The sequence below is a fragment of the Pezoporus occidentalis genome, unplaced genomic scaffold, assembly GCF_034315485.1.
Source record: "Pezoporus occidentalis ecotype Australia unplaced genomic scaffold, CSIRO_AGI_Poc_V1 ctg257, whole genome shotgun sequence".
Lineage (NCBI taxonomy): Eukaryota > Metazoa > Chordata > Aves > Psittaciformes > Psittacidae > Pezoporus > Pezoporus occidentalis.
The window spans coordinates 190628-218381 of NW_026914469.1; the positions used below are offsets into that span (position 1 = coordinate 190628).

General features: G+C 38.1%; 1 protein-coding gene across 1 annotated transcript in view; it reads left to right on the plus strand.

Moving 5' to 3' along the window:
- ITGA8 (integrin subunit alpha 8) overlaps positions 1-27754 on the plus strand; it is a 110075-nt gene that overhangs the window by 67357 nt on the left and 14964 nt on the right. The window contains exons 23-27 of the mRNA XM_062623647.1: positions 3328-3408; positions 8682-8787; positions 10655-10813; positions 16062-16187; positions 19496-19609. Coding sequence (XP_062479631.1) covers positions 3328-3408; positions 8682-8787; positions 10655-10813; positions 16062-16187; positions 19496-19609 — 586 coding nt within the window. The remainder of the gene's footprint in view (positions 1-3327; positions 3409-8681; positions 8788-10654; positions 10814-16061; positions 16188-19495; positions 19610-27754) is intronic.

The following is a 27754-nucleotide window of genomic DNA, read 5'->3' on the forward strand; positions in this document are numbered from 1 at the left end:
AGGATGCTCTAGAATAACAGCAAGAACAAACATCTTCAGTAGGTGGCAAGGCTTCTGCTCCATATGTCCTCCACAAATGCACACCAGAGTTCCTGATGTGCCCTCCTGCCCCATATACAGAGACTTAATTGCTAATGTCTGGCCTTTAATGAAGGCCTTGATCATGTTCACTGTGGTAAATAACTGAGACACTTAAAATGTTTAAGTCATGTTTTCATAATGTAACCCTTGAAGGAAGGAAAGTGCAGGAACTCAGAAACAGCACAACAGTGCCACAGAAGACAATGAGGTGCTGGGTCAGGCCTCAGCCCTCTCCAGGGGTCTGGCTGGTGAGCTGGAGATCATGTATGCACTCCTCCAGAGAGAGATACAAGATAGGAGTATCTGAAGGGGGGCTATAGGGATGCTAGGGAGGGATTCTTCATTAGGGACTGTAGTGATGGGACAAGGGGTAACGGGTTAAAACTTAAACAGGGGAAGTTTAGATTGGATATAAGGAAGAAATTCTTTACTGTGAGAGTGGTGAGGCACTGGAATGGGTTGCCCAGGGAGGTTGTGAATGCTCCATCCCTGACGGTGTTCAAGGCCAGGTTAGACAAAGCCTTGGGTGGCATGGTTTAGTGTGAGGTGTTCCTGCCCATGGCACAGGTGTTGGAACTAGATGATCTTAAAGTCCTTTCCAACCCTAACTATTCTATGATTCTATGCTTCTATATCTAGCTTTCAGGTCCCATGTCCATACCACTGTTCACTGTCAGGGCATTAATGCAAGCAATACAGTTTTAAATGGGTATTGGAGGCTCTTGTCGCTACCCTTTTCATACTATGAAATTGGAGACACTCAGAGATTTTTGAGTAGCTAGATTTGTCCAGATAATAAGAGTTAGAGTAGGTTACTTTTGTAGAAAAATTGAGAAAGCTGTACTAAGGAGTAAGTCTGAACTTCAGGAAATAGCAACATCTCATGCTTCTCCCTGCATGTGACTCACTAAAATGTAATGGGAGGAAATATGTTGGGTGACCAGAAAGGGCAGTTTCCACAAACTGATATCAAAATGCTGAAGGACACACCAGTGTTTTTACTTAAAAAAAAAAAAAAGTAGAACTTTTCTCATAAAGAATGTACAATGCAGTTAAAACTCACTGCTTTGTACATTCATTCTCAAGCACCACTACAGTTTGTGCATATCTGTGTCCTTAGTGAACAGGTAAAACAATCTTAAAAGAAAAAGGAAACAGAAATCCATACGGCAGAAACAGGAAATCACCTAAATGGAAGGAAAGGGAAGCAGAGGTGATGTCTGAATTTGTGTCCTGGTCCAAGTTATTCAAAAGAAAGACCTTTAATTTGCTTCAAAACATAAAGTGGAAAATAAATATTTTGGTTTGCCAGACTGAAGTTCATTCCTTAAAGATGTCCTGGGTTCAGCAGTAGCAGTCATTTTTTCTCCTTCTTAGTAGCTGGTGCCGTGCTGTGCTTTTGACTTTTGGCCTAGGAACAGCGCTGATAACACCAATGTTTTTAGTTACTGCTCAAATGTTTAGTCTGACCAAGGACTTTCTGAGTCTCGTGCTCTGCCAGGGAGGAGGGGAGCCGGAAGGAAGCAGAGACAGGACACCTGACCCAGACTAGCCAAAGAGGTATTCCATACCACAGCACGTCATGGCCAGTGTATAAACTGGGGGCAGTTACCCAGAAGGGTGAATTCACTGCTCAGTTGGGCTAGGTATCGGCGGGTGGTGAGCGATTGTATTCTCTTCCCTTGTTATATCCTATATCATTATTATTATTGGTGGTAGCAGGAGTGGTTTGTGTTATACCTTAGTGACTGGACTGTTCTTAGCTCAACCTCTGGGAGTTACGTTCTTTGGATTCTCCTCCCCATCCCTCCGGGAGCTGGGTGGGGAGGAAGGAGGGGAGTGAGCAAGCGGTCTGCGCAGGTCTGAGTTACTGAGTGCACTTAAACCACGACAAAAGGAAATAAGCAAGAGGCTGAGTAGTGTCTTGAAATCTGATTCTTTTCCTGATGTGGATTTTTCTATGCAATTATATGCCCCTTAAAGAAGGGAGATGTCCTGCACTTTTATTAAAACTATTTCTTCTTTACAAAATATCATGTACTACAAACAAGTTTTGAATGTGTAATATATATGATCAAAATCTGTATTTAAATTCTGTGGAAAATAGCACAATTATACAAACTGGGGAGCAGTTTATTCTAGCAAATTCATGGTATAGTCATTTTTACACTTAAAGCAACTTCTGTATTTTTGTACTCTAAGCAATGGATCTAGAGGATTATATCAAAAGTTCAAATTATATTTGAGGGGAATCTACGTTAGTTTACAGACAAATTAGAGCTGCTCCTAATTTTAGCAATCTGTAACCAGAAAGCCTGGATCAAAGCAGTATTGCCCTTTACTCCTCAGGAGTCAGTCTCTGGGAATGCTGGCCTCCTCTGAATGTTTCCATTTGACTGATGCTGCCCAGATGTGATAACAGTAAACTGTGACAGCAACAGAAACTTGGTCTGCATGAAGCAAGGAAGTACTTCCATACTTGCTTGGAAAAAACCTCCAAATGTAGGATCATTAATCCCATAATTAAATAAATTTTTAATCTGTAATTATTTATTTTCACTATCTTCATGACTATGAACCTGGAAAACTTTCTTTATAGGAATGGGCTATAGTCATAGAGATGGCCTTTTGATGTAAGAGAAACTACCTTTAAGAATTTGCAATAAGTCAACAAAATGAGTAAGAGCACTAAGCTTTATACATAGGGATCTGTTTTCACTGTTAAGTGGGATTAAGATTGTAAACACTCTCTGAATAGAGGAGGAGAGAAAATAAAGGTAAAGAAACAGTTTATTTTGGTTCTTCAAAGACTGTCATGCAGAAGTCACAGGTTTGGAGAGTCATAAAATCAGATATTTTTCATTACAAAGCCTATCTTGTTTGCTAACACTGCCTTCTTCCAATGCATGAAACACCCTTGTATGCTATTAAGATACTCCTATCCATACAGATAGCCAAGTTGAACAAGGAATTTACATCATATTCTGAGCTAAATAAATTTACGTCATATTCATGCATAGGATTCTTCAAAGGAAGCTTGAGTTGATTATTAAACATGTGATGAGCTCAAATAGTATCAAAGTGAAATACCAGTGTCCTGCAAGACTGAAAAGTGGTGATACCTAGCCAACGCTGTAATATGTCCAATGGCATTGCTTCCTAATTGCAGGCCTTTGTGATATTCAGTGCTGTATTTATAACATTCTAGAGTTCTGCTAATTAACCTTTCTCAACCCTTGTTTACAGTTCTAACAAGATTAATCCCACCAGCAATTTAGTTAACCTCCATATCAACATCAGTGCTGCAGCTCAAGTACAGATCAGAGGGTAAGTATTCAATCATTTCAATTCGTAACAGTAGCAACTATTTTTTTTTATTAAATCTTTCCACATAGAATAATCTCCTGTAGTGAATCTTTTGGCACATTATAATCTCAAACACCTTATTCATCCAGAACGTCTGTGAATTCCCAGGTAGTGTCATCCCTACTAGACTTGTGGGATGGGGCTACTAAGGATTTACTGGGTTATGCAGGGATAGACTACTCACATGGACTCCAATAAATTTACTGAGTATCTGTGCAAGTGCAGTATGCTGTAGAACCCACACAGTCATAACACCAGTCAGAGCCAACATTTTATCTGAGAATTCAAATTATGTATTGAGGTTGCTCATGCAAAATACCTGTTCATATGTGTAGGTCTGCTTAGGCGCTTAATTCTGAATACCAAAGCAGAATCTTCTGCTTTTATGCATGGAAGGATGAAACACATTATAGCAAGGTATATAGTAATAGGGAGTAGGGTGAGGCCTTTGGAGAAAGGATTAAAAAGGAATGAGCTATGACAAGAGGTCAGTCAGCTACTGCTGTAGGATTCTTACATTTCCATCTGAAACAGGTGCCTGTCCACTGACACATGGGATGCCAAAACTGAACAAGCACAGGATATGATTTCTATCTCTATTCTCACATACAGCTTGGTTTTGGAAACTATGAAGTGCATAAGGTGATAATTGCCAGCTGAACATGAGCCAGCTTGTCCCCAGGTGGCCAAGAAAGCCAAGAGCATCCTGGCTGGCATCAGAAACAGTGTGGCCAGCAGGACTGGGGAAGTGATCGTCCTCCTGTACTCAGCATTGTTGAAGCTGCACCTTGAATACTGTGTTCAGTTCTGGGACCTTCACTAGGAGAGAGACACTGAGGTGCTGGGGAGAATTCAGAGAAGGGCATCAAAAACTGGTGAAGGGTCTGGAGCACAAGTCTTACGCGGAGTGGCTGAGGTAACTGGGGTTGGTTAGCCTGGAGAAAAGGAGGCTCAGGGGGGGACCTTAGGGGAGGTTTAGGTTGGATATTAGGAAGAAAAACTTCTTCACTGAAAGGGTTGTCAAGCATTGGAACAAGCTGCCCAGGGAAGTGGTTGAATCACCATCCCTGGAGATATTTAAAAGACATGCAGATCTGGCACTTAGGGACAATGGTTTAGTGGTGGACTTGGTAATGCTAGGTTAATGGTTGTCTTCAATGATCTTAAAGGTCCTTTCCAACCTAAACAATTCTATAATTCTATGATTCCGTGAATTTCAGACTACCCTGTAAAATCTTGGAACTAGACTCTATTCTGGCATCCTGAAGGAAGTCAGCAGGATGTGCTTTTAAAGTAAATAATTGCCCAAAATGCTTTTTGTCTGGGATCTCAGGTTACCTACATCTCCTTTTCTCAAACTACAGCTCTGGACCTTAACCATTCTCAGCTTTGCAAGGGAAGAAGGGGGATACATGGCCTAGCTTCACTCCCACAGTCAGGCCATGAGGCTGGTTGGTGCAAGAGGGGTAGATGTCATTATGCACTTTAATGAACTACATTTGGTGTAAAAAAAGAATGCAATTATGTTCTTATGGATTTATAAAAATCCATTTATTATTATCACTTCTAAAACAAAACTTTGACTGCTTCTCATGAGCAGGGTCAAGTTATTTTGCAGATCACAGAAACCATGTTTTCTGCTCTAATAGTCAATCTAAACCAGGGAGATTTTGAAAGTATTTTTTATCACATTTTTGTCAGTGTTTTCCAGGTTAAGAAGGCTAATACTAAGGCCAGAGTTAGATGGGAAGTCACTCAAAGACTGTGTAGATATATGTTGATGCTTGTATTTCTGAAAAGGAGCAGTTGAAAGATGATATGTTTAACAAACAGAAACGAGAGTATTATTTCACTTTCCATAGTTAGTGGTGATCTAGAGAGAGGAGCTGCATAGGAAAAGAGGTGAAAAATACAAAATGAGTGGGAAGATAATGCAGAAAGAGAAATAGAGGCTGAGGAAATAGGACTCATAGGGGTTAGTTGGTGGGCTGCAGTTGTGTGAGAGAATGCTAGGAGCCAGCAACTGCTAGATGTTGCCATGGGTGGATGCCCAGGTTAAGGACTTCCTGGAGTTTCAGTGCATCGGTGAAATGGTTATGGATACATACAAAAGACTTCTCAGTAAGGGCTGCTTCCAGTGCTGTGAATTCTGGTTTTGTTGTTTGGTTTGTTGTGGGTTTTCTGTCAGTGAGGTGGCTTATCACTTTCGTAGAAAAATCTTACAAACTTTTTGTATTCTTTGCAAACTTTGGAGAAACTTTTTCATTTTCTCTCTGTGCTACAGTGAATTGTTTTTAATGAAAAGCTCTGTAATAGGTAAATAGATGAACGAAATGACCAACACATCCTACGTTCTTAAAAAGAGCATGCTCACAAGTGGAAAAAGTGGCTTGAATTGCTGCCTGCAGTGCTAAGAAACAGGTCATTAAATACAGAGGTATTATTGAACTGAATGACTTCCAGTTCCTTTCCTCTTAAGTCTTTTAATTTTCTTATTAACTATAGCATGCATGTACAAAGGAAAATTCCCAAATGCTTTGTTGACAGATTTTGCTAATTACTCAGTGATGTTAAAGCATACAGCTCCAAGGGAACAATTTGCTCACAATTTCCTAGATAAAAATAAAAGGGAAACTGTGTCCACATTTGGACTGGAAAATATCTTGCATTGGTTTCCATACTGCTCTGCATAGTTGCACAAAGTGATACTGAAAACATTGTACATTTTACTGAAGAAAAGTAAGTAGTTACCAAATTGTGGGTATGTACACATGCATATATACTTCCACAGTGGACCCAAGCAAATACTGCGACTATCAGAAAGAAAGAAGTGTTCTTCAGTATCCTGTTCAAAAGAAATTTAGGGTGACTCATTAGGTAGTTCATTCAATGAGCAGTTGCTCTGTTAAGTAAGATTTGATTATCCTGCTGATCTTTTTTTCCTATAAAAATACAAGAGTATTATAGTTGTTATTTCCCACTTTTGAAATAGTACTAGAGGAACGGGGGATACAGGAAGTGATTTGGACTGGGAGGATTTGTGGCTGGCAGAATTCTTATTGCGTAACCCACATAAGCATTTTCTGTAGCATATGCTTTCTTTTATCTTATTTTTCATTGGCCTTGTTTGACTTCTTATTGTCACCTAAAAGACTAGGAAAAATTCTTGTCTAAAAGTCATTCAGATGTTAACAATATTCTCAGTTACATGCAATATGAAAAGTCAAAAGGAGGATTTCATTTTATTTGTCCTGATCTTGCTACTTTAAGGTCAGTAGCAGAGATCATCAAAATAACTAGAAAATTATTTTAAGTAAATGTTGTTATATACTTTATAATCATTTCAATTGAAAGTCTACATTTACACTTTGCCTTTTGTAATTCTGTGGATAAAAATAATGCACAAGCAGTGTAATAGGAAACACTGGGTTTTGAAGCGTCATGCATGATTCTTTTTGTCTGTGCAGTTTATGGTTTGCAAATTTTTGCAATAGCTTAAGGTTCTCTGTGTCTTGGCTTTTGTAACAACACATGAAAGTTCCTGTTCTCCAACAACAATTAATAATTCACATCCTTTTGTGAAATACAGCAAGCTAAGTAGGCTTAGTACCTTATCAGAAATTACCTTGTAATGAATATGTTTCACTTCCTTTATTATTTGGCTTGGTTTGTAAATTTGTCCTCTGGCATACTTGTTAGTACAAACTGCTGGTATTTTGAAGTCTGAGGAAGTATCTAGAGTTAGCAGGATACTCGAAGATACCCTAAATTTCATGAAGAGTTGTACTTTAGCTGGATTGTATTAAGTTGCTCTTCTGTGGGATCCCTTGCTGCTTTGAGAAGCTGTAATCTTTACAAACATTTCTGTAACACATTTCGTTCATTGCATGTGACATAAAAGCTGGAAGCAAGAACAGTTTGTTTCTTCCTGAAATATTTTAAGACATCAGTGTTTGCAACCAAACCATCCAGTCTTCTGTTCTTTCTTCAAGGAGAAATCTGCAGTGGTGCTTTCTCTGTTGAGAGTCAAGGGAAAGTGAATTAATATTGGTGGACAGAAGTCCATTTTAGGTAAATGTTATATGCTGGGAACAAAACAACAAAACCCCTCATTAGCAATTCTTATTTTTAAAGTTTTCCATCAGCAAACTTTCAGCTTTGGCAGAACAAACATTGAAATTTTACAGCTTTTCTTTCAATTAAAGATTCTGGAAACCAGCAAAACAATGAGAGTTGAGCCTTGTAAAGAAAGAGTAATTCTTACCGTTTTAGCACCAAGAGTTACTTTCAATGCTAGCAGATGGCAGACTTCTGTGCCAGAACTCACCTACCATGCTAAAAGAAATTATTGGGATCTGATTTCCCAACTTCACAATAAATTAATAAGGTTAAAGTTGGCATCTGAATGGGACCCCTCCAAGGAACTTTCAATTTTTATGGGGAAGAAAATGCTTGTGATTCAAATAGAATTGTTAACATGAGACACTTGGTCATTTCATGAGGTCAAACAGAGAAGGAAAGGAAAAATAAAATAGCAGGCAGAAAGACAGATGTCAAATATTAAGTCGCTGTTCATTTATGTTTGATTTTCGTGTTGTGAGTTGCAATAGTTTTCCAGGGAATGCCTTAGCTGCTACTTCATTTGCAAAGCAAATGGGAAGCCTGAAGCACTATTTCAGGCTCCAGTTCTTAATTCAATAGATTGAAACATGAGCTTCTGCTTGTAAAATGAGATAGAGATTACTTTGAAAGGGTTTTAAAAGGAATAATAACAGAGGTTATATGGAATTTACAGTCAGTGCAGTTAAATATCTAAAAATGTATTGCAGGGAAGGAAGATGCATAGCATCAAACATATACAGGCTTTAAATGGAAATGAAAAAATACATTATGTATCATTACTCTAGTTTTGTGGATAATATATTCAGATACCTCATCAGTGAGAATGATGTAAATGTGTGATGGACTGCATTCTTTAAGTAAAGAGTCACTCCCTTGTCTGGAAAGGACCATTCACCAGAGGAAGTATGAAACTAAATGCACGCACCCTCAGTAGTCTGTAAGGACTAGGTAGTACTTTATGGAAGCATTGTATTGTTCACCTCACCTAATTCTAATAAGCATGCCCAAATAAAATGCCCTTAAGGGCTCAGGTTTCTGTAATGATCTTGACTTTTTTTCTAAAAGTAATACAGCTCATCACTGAAAACAGTTACTTGGTTTATATATTACAGAGTGTCTCACCCCCCAACAATTATTTTGCCGCTTCACAACTGGGAACCCAAAGAGGAACCTACAAAAGAAGAAGAACTCGGTCCTTTAGTAGAACACATTTATGAGGTAAGATTTATATTTGTTGCCCTAGGACCTCATGCTGCACGCATTTAAATCCTAATGGATTTGGTTTATTGTCTTTATCTGAAACTATATAAAGCCACAAAGGTAAACATTCTGACTTTAGCACATGACCAAATTTAATCTGAGAATTCACAACCCCGGTATCTGTTCATGTTAGTGAAGGAGATATTAGTTTATGCTAGGAGACTGCCTTTGACATTTAAGGGATCTGTAAACATTTTGGGTGTTTGACAATAACAAAAAAGAGTGCTTAAAGGCTCATTGTAATCAAACATTTTCAGTTATTTGACAGGTTTCTCATTGAAAGCTGTGAGTGTTGTGCACAGGAAAAAATAAGTTTACTGTAATATTTAGCTAACTGAAAGAAACCCTTTACACACACATATAACTTGTTATGTCATTCTTCAGAAAATGCTCAGTTGAAAATAACTCTTAATGTTTGAAGTATACGTATTTCTGCCTTGTACTGTTGTTTTTTTTTCTGTGGTTGATTCCTCATTTGAAAGAATAGCATTCAGGTTAGAAAAAAGTGCATTGAGTAAACCTCATGGAATAAAGACTATCTTTGGAATCTGATGGATGACTTCTATTATAGGGGGTAAAACAGAGTGCTTCACGTATGGTTATAATTCACAAACTAGAACTCAAGAAAATATAAGCAACTGAGCTTAATCAACAGTTTAACATTGCAATTTGCATGACTAATACAAAACTGTAATGAATTAGACTGTAAAATGCAAAATATTATTTGTGAATTCCTCCTCTCAACATAATTCTCTAAGCTGAAAATTCTCTAACAAAACTTCTTGTCTCAAGCATTTGGGCTGTTTGTGGAACTATATATGTGACTTCAAATGTATTAAAAAAAGATGCCTTAAAATAGTTACGGTGATTAGTTACAGTGATTAAACCACTTTCATGGCTTATTGATATCAGCAAAGCATAAAAAAGGCCAAACACTCACCCAAAAACCCTTTACTGGAGAAGATGTAGGATTGCAAGTGGGGTTTATTCAGTTCTAAGTAAAACTTATCAGTCACAAAAATTCTACACATTCAAAAAAGGAGGTTCTCAACATCTCTAGAAATTTTGAGTAAAGCTTCATGGTGCTCTGCTTCTTTAGCTCTCATGCCCAGTGTTAACACATATCCAAATTTCCTGTGGCCATCAGATATTTTCAAATTGTAAATTGATCTAATAAAACTTTTTTTAATAGCCCAGATTTTTTAATTTCTGTTATTTCTATCTTTATCCATTTTCCCAGAAAAGAATAATGTCTGGGGATGTTACTTTAGGAAAACTACTTCCTTATTTTCTTTTGGTGAAATTTGAACTGAGAAGTGTTGAAAATAGAGTTCTTTCTTAACCACAAAAATTAGTTTAAGCTCTGCTATACCTTCTATTTCTGCACCCTGAAATGCGATTCTTTCATGTCCTGAAGTTTCAGCTATTTTCAAGTATGTTCTGTTAAGGTTCGTTGTATATATATTTGTATAGTGTATTTTGCTAGTATATTTTGATTTAGGGTTTTTGTGCTTTTTTAGGTAATTTCAGTTTTCTCATATGTAGAAGAAAGTGGGAAAGGTGATGGATTTCTTGAACACTGACTCAAACAGAAAAGGTTGTTTTCCTAGATTGCCACTGGCTTTGTAACAAAGGTAGAGAGGTCCTTTCCCCTATCTGCCACAGATTTTCCATCAGTAAAATTGTATTAATAATCTGTACATCTTTCCCAATGTACTTCAAGGCTGTGAACACTAGGAATTTGAAAATGTCTAAGTAGTGGTTGCTGGGGTTTTTTTGTTGTTGTTTACTGCCTTTGAAATTGCTGATTATATTTGTTTGGCAGCTGCACAACATAGGACCAAGTGCCATCAACAATACAGTTCTCCATGTCGGTTGGCCTGTGTCCAGTCGAGAAGAATTTCTTCTTTATATTCTTCATATTCAGACACATGGACCATTGCAATGTCAAACCAGCTCTCCTATTAATACAATGCAAATAAAGGTAAGTCAGCCTCTTTTATTTCCATCCCTGTCTGCACTTTGCTTGATTTTTTTCTGCCTACAATTCACAATAGGATGAAGCTTTTGTGGATTTTTTTCAGTTACCATAAGACCATTTTAACTGGTTAAGAAGCAAGTTACAGATAGTCTATAATGTTTCTAGTTTGGCAGATGTGTTGCACAGTATGCATTTGGTTTTTGTTCTCTTCTTATCAGGAGAAACTTGTATTTCAATTCAGTACCACAGATACAAGATAATTTTTTAAACAGAAATTTGCAGGGTTTTCCTTGACAGTCATTTATAACACGGCTTTGAATATCTGACACAAAATATTTCAGCTCTCATGAGATCCTAAGAATTCCTGTGTCCTAAAGAGTATATTAATTCAGAAAGTCATCTGCACATCAGGTGCTCAGTGGATGATCTCCCGAAGGTGACATAAACCTTTGTCATGTCAAGGGATGCACATAGCTTTTCAATTGAGTCTGATACAGCCTATCAGTGGTTTGTTTATCAAAAGGTCTTACATCTGAACCTGTTAGCAGTGGGGAAAATCCTTTATAGCCCAATAATGTCATATCATTAAATTGAAGGACATTAACTTCTTGGAGCTGTTTATTTAATAGACAGCAGACAGACACCGGGTTTTGTTGCAGTATTTTTAAAGGATGTAACACAATTTTAGGTTTTTATTCCTATACATATAATTTACATGGTGATACAAATTATTTTCATAGTGATTTGGTTTTTTTCAGTATCACAGGCTAATTCAGGTTTGAAGGGACCTTAGGAGTACTCTGATCTAACATCCTACTCAAGCAAGATCAGCTGTAAGATCAGACTAGATTCTTCAGGGCTTTAACCAGTCTGGTCTTTAAAAAAAAGAAAACAAAACATGAATGGAAGCTGCAAAACCTCCCTGGACAAATTTTGATGCTTCTTGATTGCCCTTACAGGGAAAAGGTTTTTCCCAGCATTCAGTCTGAACTTCTATTGTTTCCACTTATCCTATTGCCTGTCAGCATACCACCAGGCACCTCTGTGAAAAACCTGGCTTCATTTTTGTGACAGCCTTCTCCCTTCGACAGCTTCAGTCCACTCAAAGCATTCTCACCTCTGGGCTGAACAAGCACTGGTCCCTTATCCTCTCCCTGCAGGACAAACGCTCCAGCCCTGAGCTTCCCTGTAGGCTCCCCACAGGTATTAATATCATATGCGATATTTTATATTATGTTTAGGTTCAGCATTGTATGAGACAGTATAATCTGTATAACCCAGGACAGGGAGTCATTTTAGAAGCCTATGTATTTTTTACCTGTCTTCAATTGTTAATGATTTTAATTTTTCAAAGAACATACTTTCAATATCCTGTGAAGTGAAGCTATCAACTGGAATTCTGCATTCTGCATATACTCTAGAAATGGAAGTTTTCATGTACTGCCACTTGATAAAAGCCTTCATATAATCTACAACTGTTCTATGGCTTAATCAGTATTAACTCTAATTGTTACAACTTTGTCAGCAATATGAAAGGGTTTTGGTTTTTCTACTTGGAAATGATTGTGTAATTATTTTAATCATACCAGCAAAAAAGAGAAACTTCCTCTGCCTATTTTTTCATAAGTGTTATTCTTAGGTATTGTATACTGCCCAAATTGCTTCCTCTTCCAAGGACATGGTTCTTATTTTATAGCAGAGCTGGAGATCTCAGAGTTTGGAGGAAACAGTAACAAGGGGAAGGAAGCCTAGTAGCAGCCTCCTCAGTTAAAGTGTTGATACAGCAGTGTCTACAAGCCTGTTTTAAGATCTATGTTTGTGATGGCAGATCCCCCCAAAAGAACTTGGTTTGGCTCCAAGTCAGAAAATTTAGCAAAACACAGCTCTACATATTATTCCATCAAAAACAAGGTATCCAATTTATTAAGCATAACTGATTCCAGACACTTCTGGAGTAAACACCACTTCTTGAGTTTAACCAGTAGCCTGTTAAACATCTTGCAGAGAGAGCTGTGTTCCGAATGCTAAAAGTATTATACGTCTTTTGCATACCAAGAAGGAGTTTGAGTTTAGTACAGTGGATGAAAGTGCAGACATCTTTCGAGTGAAGGAGGTTGCTCACAACCACAGGAGCTGCAAGAGACAGAACTGCAATATATACTTACAAGAATACAGAAAAATTGATGTTTACCAAATACATTATTAAAGCAGATCATGTTGCAAGTACATGAAAAGGATTTCATCCCTCCCTAGTCACTGTGCTCTAAGTTTCAATTAAGAAGCTGAGATGAGAGCATTACTGTCAGGAGGGCAGAGCTCCTAATTAGAATAGTGCCACAATTCTTATGGCATTTTCAGGCAATGTATTTTTGGTGGTTATTATTGCTTTATTTTTTTTAGTTTGCTGTTCCTTCTCCTCCTTGTGAATGATTGCATCTGTTACGTAAGCAAGGCTCAATTCTTATGAGGCTTGTGAGAAATCTTCCTGTAATAATGAAATATTGTTCCATTTGTCTTAGTAGAATATGGCTGTAAATGCACAATCATTATTGCAAGAATTTAAGCATCCTTATTTGCAGTTTTTCAAAACACTGAACAGCATGAATACACAAATCAGGTTTCAAATATGTCATGCTTATCTATTGCTTCAGATGGGAAGACGATACAGAGACAGCTTCCTTCAGGTTTTGTATAAACAGCAGGATGGCTGGCTCAAATTCCCAAATAAGTCTAAGGACATTATATGCATGGCTCCTCTTGGGTTTCAGAGCCTAACTCTCTTAGGGTGCTTGGGTATTTCCCCTTTGAAATTACTTAGATGGTTCAGTTTCAGTTAGAGCAGTGTCTTCTTCCCCATTGCTGAATTTCTTGTCTTGTAGAAAGGTTTCCTCCGTGTTTTTTTGTTTCTTCCACAAAGATGAATCAAACCTCTGCACAGACAGGATGACTCTTACTTAGGGACTTTCATGTAGCTTATCTTTCTCTGAAGGCACTGAGGTATGTGAAACGATAATAAAGTTATGAGTCTTGCAAAAGGTGTGAATAGTAGGGAAAGGACTGATGAAAGATACAGAACAGAGGAACTAAGTACGCTAGGGTGCTTTAATCTAGAAAGGAGGTGACTATGCAGAAATGTGATCCACAGGATCAGAAGTGGTGGGAAGAGTGTGGGTTCGGATTGACTGCTCTGCCTATTCCTGCACAGGAATGCAGCATGTTCACTGTACAGGAACTGGAGCATCAAATGAAGCCTGTAAAGCCAGATTCAAAACAAGCAAAAGGAAGTGGAAGTTCATAGTGGCAGTTATTAGATATCTGGAACTTGTTGCCAGGGGAAGTAGTCAGGGTTAAAAGTTTACATGGTTTTAAAAGGAAACTGGACAAATTTGCAAAAGAGAAGACCAGTGAAGATTAATAAATGAACAAAAAATTCACGCAGATCAGGAAGTCCCTAAACTGAAAACATTTGGAAGCTGAAAGTTATTAAGAGAGAGCATTGTGTATGAATGTCCTGTTCCTGAAGGTATGAATGAACTCTTCCTTCCACACCTGTTTAAAGGCAGTGCTGATGAGAAGATGGACTTTTGGCCTGAGCCAATATTCCTGAAGAGTTGGGTTTTTTTCCCCATACTAATGGCAAAAAGTAGTTTTATGGAGCATGTGCCTACAAATACCAGATGTATAGGCAGTGGTTTCCAGCTATGGTAGACAATACAAGGTGACACACATGGCACGTTCTCAGTAGCTGAGCACTGCAGTACCATGAGTGAGGTATCTGTTGGGGGAGCAGCAAAATAGCAGCTAAAATCCAGCACATGGGTCAGGTGCATCCATCAACATGATTGACCAGGATCTATATTAAAAAAAAAAAACAGACTTATATAGAAACCATCTAGTGTTCAAATGTGTCTACATATCTACATATGCATCAGTTGTGTTCATATATTGAGGGCTTCTTCAAAGACGTGAGATAGTATGTTGTGGTTCTTTAAATCTGTCATCATTAAAGAAGTGTATATGTGCTGCTGAAAGAATCCTGGAAAGAAAATTCCCACATGTTATCACATTGAGAGGAAGAGATTTACTAGCGATTTAACCATTCCCTTATTGCAAAAAGACAATGTTAACCTAATTAAGCAACTGAAAAAAAAATCTTATTTTTGCCTAAGGGGTTTTCATCAGTTAATAAATTTTAGTGTCATTCACTTGTTGGATGCTTTTGACTGAAAGTCTCAGAGAATATCAAAACAGTTCCTTCTTCAACCTCATAATTTTAATCAGATGAACAGTACAGATTTTCCAAATCTAGTACTACACAGCATTAGTGTGTGGAAGGTGTTGTGTGTTTATAGCTATTCTCTTCCCTCTAGTGTACAAAATTTCTTACAATTATGATAATTTTCTTCAGGAATTTAAGATATTTTATGTTCAGAGGTTAAAGGTACTGATAAAATGGATCTGGTGCAGCTCTTCATAATCTGATACCCTTAAAGAATAGTCTCATCTATGTTTAGGTGAATTCCTGTTGAGATCTTATTGCAAATTTACTCATATGTTTTGTTGTGATTTTACATGATTGAATTGTTATGAATTATGATTTATCTTTCCCTCATAACAACTCTGTTCCAGGTGTTCTCTGAAGCTTCTTGAAAGAAGCCATAAATGCTCTGTGTAGAAATTAGACAAACTGCCAACAATAACTATAGCTTTTAATCAGAGAACAGAAATGCTGAAGAGAATACATTTGAGAATAAAAAAGAACAAACTGTTGCATTATACAAATTATTTGAGTTGTTACCAAAATAAATCTGTAAAAAATAATGATCAAAAGTTGTAGTGCTAGAATTCAGGTTTCCTTTTCTTTTATGTTCTGAATCTGGTAAAATCCTTATATTTCAATAGACAGATTCTGGTCTGAACTAATGACGAGATTTCTGTGCAGCAGCTTTGAATTTATCCTGTTATAGGGATCAGAATCTGGCCCAAAGAGTCTAACAAAATCAAGTACAGCAATGAAATTAACACCAGTGAAAAATGGAAAAAATGTCATCCGTTATAACTGAGCAATATCATGCTATGCTATTACTCATCATACTCCTAGCTGAAGACAGCATATTCTTATTCTCATGGCTGTGCTGTTAAACTGAAGAAACAGTGCTAATCCAAAATTCAAGACCTCTGAGAAGAGAACAAATCTGTTAGAATCATTGCATGAGTACGTCATTAGCGCTCACATTTTTTCTCTTTGCAGTTTCCTATTCCACAAGACACTCCTGAACTTGCTGCTTTTTTATATAATTCCACAATTTCTCATTACATCAGGAGAAGGGAAGTCACAGTGCCAGAACCTTACAGGAAAAACTCTGCAAAAATATTGGTGAGCTATCTAAACACTGTCAACTGGGAATACACATACAGTTTGTCAAGGTGGCTGTTGGTTTGACTGCAATTTATTTACTGATTTTTAAGTATTTTTCTAAGTGATTTTTAAGCCCTAAGTTTAAAATACTGCTTATTACATATCACCAAGCCACAGGTTAGCTGTTTTGTTTGACACAGCTTTGCATTAAAGATCATGCATGCCAAATTCCTGGTTGTCTTACTCCTGGCTGCTTACAGAGAAACCTCTGTGGTCTTACAGTTGCACACTTCTCACAGGGAATTTCACCACAGATTTGGAGAATGGGCCTTTTTCTAATGAATTATATTTCAGAATCAGTCTTCTGAAAGGTAGGTATATCACTCTTACCTTGACTCCTAGCATTCTGGCTCTTTCATAAAGCATAATTCACACTTAAAATGAACATTTTCATGTAAAGTAACAGTTCTGACATGAAAATGCTTTGGAATATATTTGTTTCCCCCAGTCAGTATTTATATTCATGTGGAAAGGTAAGACCCTCTTCCCTTACAGTACCACAGGCAAGGCAAATGCATTTTGAACATTACAGACAATGCTGGAGCAAGAGCAGAGATCTTTCTCCCATGAAATTAGTTCTGATTAGCCAGTATGGTACCTGAGTATTTGACCTAGGCTGTATTTTAAGAAGGTTAGGGTTTTTTGCATTGCTGCATGCAATGTCCCATCCTTAGAAAACTTAAGCACTTCAGGTATCAGCTTGCCTTGCCTGGAGGCTGTTTTCAAACTTGGTGACCTTGGGGTCATGCAGTCAGTGCTTTCCCTCTATTTTTCTAAATCTCAGGCAGAGTTTCTGTCATGCTGTCCAGTCTCATATTAAGCTGTTTAATGCAAGCTCATGTTTGAATTGCATGACATCACTAGAATTCGGTAGGAAGAAGAGAACCTCACAGACGTAAGTATTCTGGAGTAATAGAATAATTGTGCTGCTTCTGAAAGTTAATTTGGCAATTTTTATAACAGGAAGAAGATAGAATCTGAAAGTAATGAATACCAGAATGTTATTAAAAACAAAATCACAGATGAACCCATTTTAAACAGTAATCACTGTTGATTCCTATGTAATTCTTTCATCAACCTAATACCCTGGGAAGAATCTGATTCCACTGGGACTGCAGGAAAAATGCCTGGGCTTTTGAAGACATTCCAGTTAATACCACAGAACACTTAATCCATTCTTCAGTAATACCTAAATTATCAGTTATCTTTCTCAGTGATTAAGTTCATGTGCTACCAACATAGAAATTACTGCAGCAACTGAAAGTGGTTAACAAAGTTTTTAAGTATGTACTGTGTCTGCATCTTAAACTAGGAAGCAGAGATTTTTCAGCTGCTTGATGTAGACAGATAGTTTTTAGCTGAATACTTACTAATGTAAAATTGGCTCTTTGATAAGCAGTCTTCTAGTGCATTATGCTTTTAATAAGTACATATTAGCTTAGGGTTGGATACGGTGCTTACCACTGGATATATAGCAGGACTTTTCCAGGATGGCCATAGAAAAGCAGTATGTCATTTGTTCAGTTAGACATGGGTCTCAATTCTATGTGCCTTTGGCATTGCATACTATGGATCCAGAAAAAATAAATTTTTATTTGACATATTGGAAGCATACATGAAAAGTCAGTGTTGCTCTGGAAAATGGATGATTGGCTAAAGGTGATTCTTTGTTAAAATTTGTATTTTGTCTAATCATAAATTTTAAGGTTTTTTTCATCAAAGCATTTTCACAGAGAGGAAAAAGCATTCTGAGAACTTCTATTGTTTATTAAAAATTTGGTTTCTTTTCCATTAGTTCTAATGTTACAGTGTTGTGAAAATCACTACAGGTTAAATGCATTACTAATAATAATAGAAATATGTGTTCGGGTCCTAAAATATCAGCCAAAAGTAGACTTTTCTGCATGCTAATGATTTGTTTTGTTGATACGTGTTTTTGACTACTATGATTAATGAAAACAGCTCTCCTCTTTCCTGCAAGATAAATAAGTCTGGTTGGAGGATGTTTAAATATGAAAAGCCAAATAAACAGATACTTTGAAATACTCATTAAAAGAAAAAAAAAGTTTAGAATTGCAAGTTCCAGGGTTTGCGGTTTCATTTTTCAGGCAGAAAACAGCGAGTAAGCACACATCTTCTACTTAGCTTGTGATAAGACAGAGATTTGGATTTGTGGGGAAAGCTATGTATAAAGCTGTGTATGTATTCCTTTAGGGAATACATACATTATCATCTCATTTCCTGAAGTATGGGCTTTGGTAATGCAGCCATTCTCACTGTCCCAAGGGAACATACTTGTGAAAACTTGGTTTTGCTTTCAAGGTCACAAGACCTTCTGTGATGAGTGTCAATAAAGCATCTGTAAGGAAAGGATTCTCTTAACAGATCTCTGTTCTAAAAATGTGACTCAATTACAACCTGAGCCTTCTTCATGAATCAAATGAAAACTTTTTAGGCAAAATCCATTTGCATATATATACCTATACATTATTTTACTCACACATTTACTCTTTTTTCTGTAAGATCTTTCTTCCCTTCTACACCCCAACCAGCCACATAATTTCTGTGGTTATCCTGTGAGACTCTGCTCATTTCCTTATGTGGCTTCTAGTCAGCTTCAACCTTTGAGACATTCTTCTGGCAGACTTTAACAGAGTATATAGTTTTGAGTTGCATTGCTTGGCTTTTGTCTTCAACCCTGTGTATGAGCCAGAATCACTGCTCATCAGGAATGTTTCATGGACAGCAAGTTCCAAGTAGAGCAACTAAAGAATCTCAGCAAATATTCTGGCTGCTATAATGTAAACATCAGTAAAAGGAGAGTTAAGAGAAAAATTTGGGAACATAAAGGCTTTAGGCATAGACCACAGGAAAAAGAAGTGTTGAAATCACAAAATGACTGATAGATGAAGACAAAGCACATGCTTCAAAGGATTAATAAGTACCTGGGTATTTTAAGAGTTTTTCAGAGTAGACGTCATTGAAAATTTTTACTTTTATATTCATTACTATAGGTAGGTGGTTGTATTCACTGGTAGTGCAAAAAGACTCTCCCCCTTGGTTTATAGTTCTCACAATGACTCATGGGATGGCTATCATGTATATTAGTTGAAGTTACTGATTTAATTCTTTACAGGGAAGTTGATTTGTTTTGCTAGTTTATAGCATTTGAAAATGGTTATATGCATTTTTAAAGCACAAGCATTTGAAAATGATTATATGCACTTTTAAAGCACAAGTATGACTTTCCTTTGTTTTGCACACAGAACTGTACAAATGTGAAGTGTATCCTGATTTCCTGCACTGTGGGACAACTGGAAAAAGGAAAGAGTGCAGCACTGAAAATCAGGTCCCGGCTATGGGCCCAAACATTCCTGGAGGTAATGCACACAAAAGTCTCTTTCTATGCATTAAGACCCCTGCATCTTTTATTTGAACAGATACATAAGAATACAAATGATGACATTAAATGGATCAAATGCAAATCCTTTTTGTTACCACTTTCTTTGAATGTAACTTCTCACTGGTTCCTGTTCAGGTCGCATGCATGCTGCTTACTCTTCTTTTTTTCACTATCACCCCCTCTCTAATTTATGTCCTGAATATTACCTGAAAATTCCAAGATTATTTTTAAACACCTCTCCTGGGTTTTTTTTCTGCTTTCCTAGACTGGTCCAAGTCAATGATCATTTAGGTCTCCACGATGTGCTCTGCATTCATCATGTCTTTCCCAGTGAAAGGTTTTTCTTTGAGCCAAATAATGTATGGTGTACTCTGTGTCCATCTTAAAAATTCATTGTTATTAATTGTCTGTTAATCTAAGAAAGAGTAATATGTATCAAGCTCATATGACATCCAAATACTCATGTAGTGACAATCTGTGTATCATCACTGAAAAGAATGGACAATGCAGACCATGGAAAAAATTAACTTCGCTTTGCAAATTCTTGCATTTCCAACTTCATCTGCCCTCAAAATTCTATCTACACTGCATAAAGCAGAGGGATTGCACTGTGAGCTGTTACCTCACAGCTGGCAATGTGGTTGTCATATCTTTAACACTGGGCATTGGAAAACTTATAATTCAGTTTGCTGTTACTAGCAAAAATCTGAAGATCCTTTGTTGGTCAAACTGATTGATTGTCACCTTCCTTCTTAATGTAATTTAAAATTCCCCAGTCTTTCTACCTAGAACACAAGAACTTTCTTGTGTTCCCCATCGATGTAGAAGAATGATTTATTGACGGTTCCTCTTACCCTAGCAAGAAAAGAACTGAGGATCTTCAGATTACAACAGGAGCTTCAAATTAAGCTCCTCGCACCTTTGGAGTTAATTTCTCCCTTTCATCCAATGTGAAAGTAGATAAACTAATTCTTCCTTGCTTGATTTGTTTTCCTGGAGAAACAAGAACACAGATGGGGTGGTATTTATAGGAAGCTGAATGCCAGCTCAATGGCTAACCATCATGGCTCCAAATCCACAGTGGGTGCATACTTTGAGGGTCATGGGTTTCTGTTAGTGTATTGGACTATGGCAGTGCTTACGAGAAGGATAACATGAAAGGTTTGTCTACCTCTCTATCAGGACTTAAGGGTACATTCTGTGTTTCTTCTGCAACAGCTACGAGCACCATTATGACTGAAGAGAGCATAGAATTATTTGGCCTTACTTGAGGAAAAGCGATTTCTGTCTAACTCAGTAACAAAGGGCATCCTTTCAGATACTAGGTGAATTAATTCCTGATTTGTCAATTCTTTTTATAAACAATCAATTCCAAGAAACTTGTATATAGAATCATAGGATCATAGAATAGTTAGGGTTGGAAAGGACCTTAAGAACATCTGGTTCCAACCGCCCTGCCATGGGCAGGGACACCTCATGCTAAGCCATGCTCTGGTCTCTAACCCAAGGCTCTGTCCAACCTGGCCTTGAACACCACCAGAGATGGAGCATTCACAACTTCCCTGGGCAGCCCATTCCAGTGCTAACAGGAAAGAATTTCTTTCTTTATCCAATCTAAACTTCCTCTATTTAAGTTTGAACCTGTTACCCTTTGTCCTACCACTACAGTCCCTAATGAAGAGTCCCTCCCCAGCATCCTTACAGGCCCCCTTCAGATACTGGAAGGCTGCTATGAGGTCTCCATGCAGCCTTCTCTTCTCCAGGCTGAACAGCCCCAACTTTCTCAGCCTACCTTCATACAGGAGGTGCTCCAGTCCCCTGATCATCCTTGTGGCCCTCCTCTGGACTTGGTCCAACAGTTCCATGTCCTTTTGATGTTGAGGACACCAGAACTGCACACAGTACTCCAGGTGAGGTCTCACAAGAGCAGAGTGGAAGGGCAGGATCACCTCCTTCGACCTGCTGGTCACGCTCCTTTAGATGCAGCCCAGGATACGGTTGGCTTTCTGCGCTGCAAGCACACACTGAAGCCGGCTCATGTTCAGTTTCTCATTGACCAACACCTCCAAGTCCTTTTCCTCAGGGCTGCTCTGAATATCTTCTCTGCCCAACCTGTAGCTGTGCCTGGGATTGCTCCAACCCAGGTGTAGGACCTTGCACTTGTTATGGTTAAACTTCATAAGGTTGGCATCAGCCCACCTCACGAAGTTTAACCATGCCATAGTTTTTCTTCACTTCCTGTAACAAATATATAATGCTCTTAGGTAGAGGCATATTTAGCAAAGGTGTTTGAAAGGCTAGGCTAGACGTACTCCATTTAGGTTTGCTCAGTCATCTGCTAGGGGGGGAAAAAAGGCAGGCTCTGGTTCAAATTTAAGCCCAAGGGCTTGATAGTTTGAATGTCCCTCTGTCCTCCCAAATCTTGGTAACTGAGGTGGATGTCTTCTACTGTAATCTTTTGGAAAGATCTGAGAAAGTCTTGCGCAGAAAATGCCAGTAGTGCATCTCTGCACTCATCGGAAAAAGCACATTTTGGAAAATATGGTGGGAATTTTATTCCATTTTTTCTCTCATTCCAGTAAGAGTCTGTCTGACATTTGCACACTGGCTAGTCTCTCTTAACTGCACTAGTCCACTCTTCCTAACACATTAGAGACAGGCAGAGAGGCAGAGGTATTCTCCTTGGCTGGAACAATCTGATAATTTTGACCACTGCTCTGTGCAAGCAATATCACAGTGAACCTTCCCTGTCTTCCTCACCAAGCAAGAAGTAACACTTAGCTCCCTTAGCTAACTACCTTACTGCAAACTGGACCTCACATATTCCAGATTCAATCAAGTCTTTCTTTTCGTCATTCTACTGGTGAAGCCTGAGTAACTCTTTAAGGGCCAAAACCAAGGTCTTGTGAAAAAACACACACATAAATGAAACTCCTTGCACAGATCCCTAGATGCCAATTTTCTAGGCTGCTTACAGCTATTTCAGTGGGAATTAGCCTCATAAAAGTTCTTCCAAGTCCAGTTTAGTATGGAACAAGAAATAACTGTAAGAGATTAAAGCTAAAAAAAAAAAAATAATGAGAAACAGAGAGTGCCTCTTTCATTTTTTGGATGTGACAGAGGATGTGTAATAGTTGCAACAAAACTAGCTACAGGAGACACGCAATCTCCTTTTCTTAGTGGCTCTTCATAAAGACAAAATATTTTTCTAAATTATAAGTTTAGTTACCCTGACTTAGGTTCAGAACAAGGATAACTGCATGAAATTCAGTGGCATGTTTAATGGAGCAGTGGGACACATCTTATCTAATTTTAGTCATCTAAAAATTAGATGTCAATTTTGGTTGCCTAACTCTGTAGCCAGTGATGACAAGACAGAGAGATGTCTTCAGAGGATTCTTTATCTAGCTGATTTGAAACACCTGTTCTGCCTTCCTTCTGGTCTGAATAGTGGAGAATAGTCAAAGTATGCCTTGGGACTGGGGGGTGTGCAAACACACTTAGGCAATGCCAGGGCTGCAGGGCTTTTAGCTCCTCCTTGCTCCTTAATAAATCCTGCTTGCTATGCCTGAACCTCCCTTCACTCAGTTCACCAGTAATAAAATATGGAGATTCTCAACAAAATTTCTCATCAAGGAAGTACAATTAAAGCATTCACTCTAACAGTGATGATAGCTCCAGGTGCCAGGCAATGAAGGCAAGGAGATGAAGGATGAGAGAACTGGAAGGACTTCTAGCTGATGGCCCAAAATAACAAGGTATAACAGCAGGCTCTTTCTCATTTCTATACCCTTCTGCTCTTTCTCATTTCTATACCCTTCTAGACCTCTCAATTTCTTTTAATGTCCTTGTAGACATGCAGCTTCAGCAGAAGGGGAACACCATCACTCTATAAAGCAGGGATATGGGGTTTCTCAAGCTGAGGAGGGAACTGAATTCACATCTTCCAGTCATGAATTCTCTAATCACCAGACTGCCAGCTCTGGCTTCTGCCACTGAATATTGAATAAATAAAGTCTTTAAGTCTTTCCACTAATGCTTTAGGATCCTTTTAAATAATTTTTAGATTCTGCCTTCTGAGAGGGTGGAAATATTCTCACTAAATCCTGATTTGGGTGCCTCTCTTCCTATTAAGGGATAGTCCTCATGCACTACCCTGATGATTAGTACAAGTCAGTTTGCCTGAGGTACCTCATTGTCTTGGTATGCTGTACAGGCAGCCTAGATACTGAATTTCAGGGTTTGGATAGCAGTCTGAGGTCAGACGCTTAAGATGTGGATGTTGCAGCACTCATCATCTTTATTATGTCAAGTATATATTTCCATTTTTAGGCATCTAAAATGAAGGAAGAATGCGTGTTCAGAACCACTCAAACAACAACTATGTAACAGAGAAGGCAAAACATGGCTTTGTGTGCTAAGGCAGCACCCTATCACAGTGTGGCTGCCATGTTTCTGTTCCTTTTCAGCTTTCTCAGATTAAAACTAGATTTTTCTCCCTTTTAGCTATTAAAGTTCACACAGTCAGGGATGCCAAATTCAAATATCTGGATCTGTCTAAAAGTCATGAGAGAAACAACACAATTATACTCAATAACATTGAAAGAAAACAAAATAAGCTTCAAGCCTCTTGGGAACTTTGCACACCCTCTGTGGGTGTTTTTATATTACTGCCTCCCCAAGCAATCCCAGAAGGAGATTTTTATCACTCTATGAAACTTTCAATACAGGCTGAAAGAATGAGCCAAATTCCATGCCCAATAGTGCTGTAAGGGTCCAAAGAGCTTGGTGCCTGGAAGGACGTCACAAATCAGACAGATGGTACAGATTCATCATTTAGAAATGAATTTTTGAAACAGATGTTTTACTAGCCAACTCCTTAGTCTTATATTTAAAAGTACCCATCAGAGTTCAAAGAACATGGGGCAAGATCTCCTTGGATCTCCCCCTCATGACTCAGAAATACCATGATTACACAAATGGGAACATAATATAGCCCTAACAGGACGCAACGTAACATAACCATGTAAGGTTGTTTCTCTTTTGCACGAATCAGTCTATTGCTTGATCAGCAAATCTGAATGCAAAAGTCAGCTTTACTAGAGGGCTCATATTTACAGCCAGGCTTTGAAGTTAATCCAAAAAAGTTTGTGATTCTTCTTGGCCTTTGCACAATGTCTGTGTATGTCTTTGTTGGCTGCTTGGGAAATTTGTGCTGCTTTATTTACTCAAACATGTCCAATCATTGCACGTCATTTAACTGGTATATGTCATGGGAGTCTGGGTTTTAAGGTGACAGATTACAACTGTCAAGAGGCAAAGGGGTCAGCTGTTGTCAGTTATACTAAGTGGAAGAGGAAGGAGTCACTCAGTACATGACTGATCTTTTGTGGCAACAAAATATGCAGACTGATCCATATAACTTTGATGAGAAACGTGAATTATTTCATCCTAGCATTAATCAATCACTTTCAATAAAATTCTTCTCAGGTTTGTATTAGCATACCTATGAGGAGAAAGTGCATAATGACAGTGTGTTCTCAGCTTTAATGAGCACAATTTCTTCTGCAGATCATCATATCTTCTTTTAAACACTCTTGAGGAATGTTGTATTTCACTATTATCCTGCTTTCTTTAGTATATGAAAATTTTGTACATTAATTGAATGTGCAAAAGAGTTTGGGATGTTGCTGCAGAGACAGCAATTTTTACTCTTAAGTTTCTTTACAAAATCATGACTGTGCGGTTCAGTCTGGCCCTTCAATCTTCCTTCCTGGTTCAGAACCACTATATCCTGATTATTTGCCTGTATTTCATTCCTCAGACTGAATCTGCAGATTTCAGCCTAGCTAACAGCAGTTGCTTTTTAGGTATACTTCAGTTTACTTCTGGAATAACCTTAGGAACTAGGAAGTTTACAGGCTTACTAAGAGCAGATGATGCCCTTTTTAGGAAACTAATTATGCTCTACAGTCTTTTATGGCAATGGCTGTATAACTTAATTTTAAAAGGGGCTGTGAAAAAGGGAACTGTTTTGAGGCGAGTGGGAGGAAAGCAACCAGATCCCATCACACTATTTGCTCGCTCTCTCTCTTCTCAGTATCTAAGTTTGCATGTGAAGCAGGGGTCATGTTATTCTGGCAGCTTCTGCAACACAAATGGGAGAATGTAGCAGTTCTCTGGGGACTACCTTTTTTTTTTTAACTTAGAAAAAGATGCTGTTGATTTACGTGGAGTTTTTGAGCCTTTACAAGGCCTGCAAGTTACTGTTTGAAGGAAACAGAAATGTTTCCTCAGGATACAGATGAAAGGTAAAATCACAGCCCATAAAAAGCCTTGTTTGATAACAAGTGTGTGTAAGGACAGTGGATTAAGCAAAAGATGTTTTTGTAGGAGTGTTTGCCATGAGGCCTCTGCACCCAGGGGTTCTGTAGGATGGCTCATCCTTTTCCCTACCCACATGTTGCTGTAAGATTCCACTTCTGCCTTGAGCTCAAGGGAAGTTTGGTTAGTGTTGTCAAAGAATAATTCTGTGTCCAGCCTAAATTCTTTATCCGTGGGTGGAACTGGGGAAGCACCAGAAAAATCAGTGAGAGAGATCTCTTGTTCTCTTATTAATTGCCATTTATAAGACACATAGGGGACATAAGTAGATTATTTTAATTCAGAGTGGGAATAAAAGCCATAAACTTGATGCACTGCCCTTCGGGCCACATAAAATAACAAAAGGAGGAAGTCAACATAGAAATTTGCCTTTATGTCAAACAACCCTTGTTATTTGAAAAAGCAAAATAAGTAAAAAATAAAACCGTGTGTGTCCAAAAATGCTGTATTACACTGGACTTGGCTGTTTATGTGGAATGAAGGCTAGAAAGAAATAGCCTTGGCCTTGGGCTGAACTAGATGGAGGGGCTAGGGTGTGGACTAGTTTTGTTTTCATTCATTGTTGTTTAAAATAATGTCAAAATATCAACAAGAGCAGAGCACGAGACACTAGATCAGCTAAAGTATAGGTAACGTTAGGCATGTGAAGAAATAGCACCTTAAATAGGTAACTTAAAATCTGTAAATTAAAATCTTCTGAAATCACAACAAAATATCTGCCTCTATTATAATTTAAAAGTCTGATAAAATTAATGTAAAAGATATAATATGTGAAGTTTAAGTTAATGATAGAGATGAAGACGTCTTGATTTTCAGAGGAGCTATCTTTGGTCACAGATACCTATGGGTGGACATACCCTCTTGTTACAGGTAGCAGAAGTACTTTTTGACCATGCACAGCGTCATACATACATTTTTCTAACAAATTAATACAAGAACTAATAGTTGTATGACCTCTACTCTCGGCATTTATGCAAGCTACTCTATATTGGCAGTAGTTCAGGTTTTTGGAGGTATGGGTCAAAGAAAGCAAGCTAATGAATTCCCAAAGCATATATTTAAAAGGTAACACCATATTGCTTACCCTCTTGTCTAAAATGTGCCAGACTCCATCAGACACAAAAGGAAACAAGTTTTAATCAAGCATGGCCAATACTGCTGTAACAATACTGAACTCCAAATGCAACGGACGTACGTTCTGGGGGGAAAATTCCACCGAAGTGTGCAGCTTGTGACAGAGAAAGTACATGCCCTTCAGTTAGGGTGACTTCACTGGGCTACACCTAACCAGAAAAAAAGTATTTCGGAGAAGTTGAAAATGTTCCACGGAGGAAATGGAACAAAGTCATTCTGGGAAGTCTCTCCAGTAGTTAAACTCTTCAAACCTGCAGAAAAACAATCAACTGTCACTCCTGTGAGCTGCTAAAAGTTTTGTTCCTCTACCCTTTGTCTACCTGTGGGCAGGATTCGTCCCTGCATTTTAGTCTGGTTTCTGACTAGAATGCTTCCATATCCTTTAACGATGCTTTGGGGAAACCAGGTTTTTGCACGAGCTTCCTGCAGAGACTACCAGCTGGAGGCTGGAAAACTCTCCTTCAAATTATCCAGGATTTTCCGGCACTTCACGCATTATTTCTGTTTGTCTCAATTGTACGTAGGGAAACATTATACTGAATATTTATTTGGAACGCTTTCCGTGATTTCTGGATGCTTCTGTGTCTCACAACTGTTAAAGAAA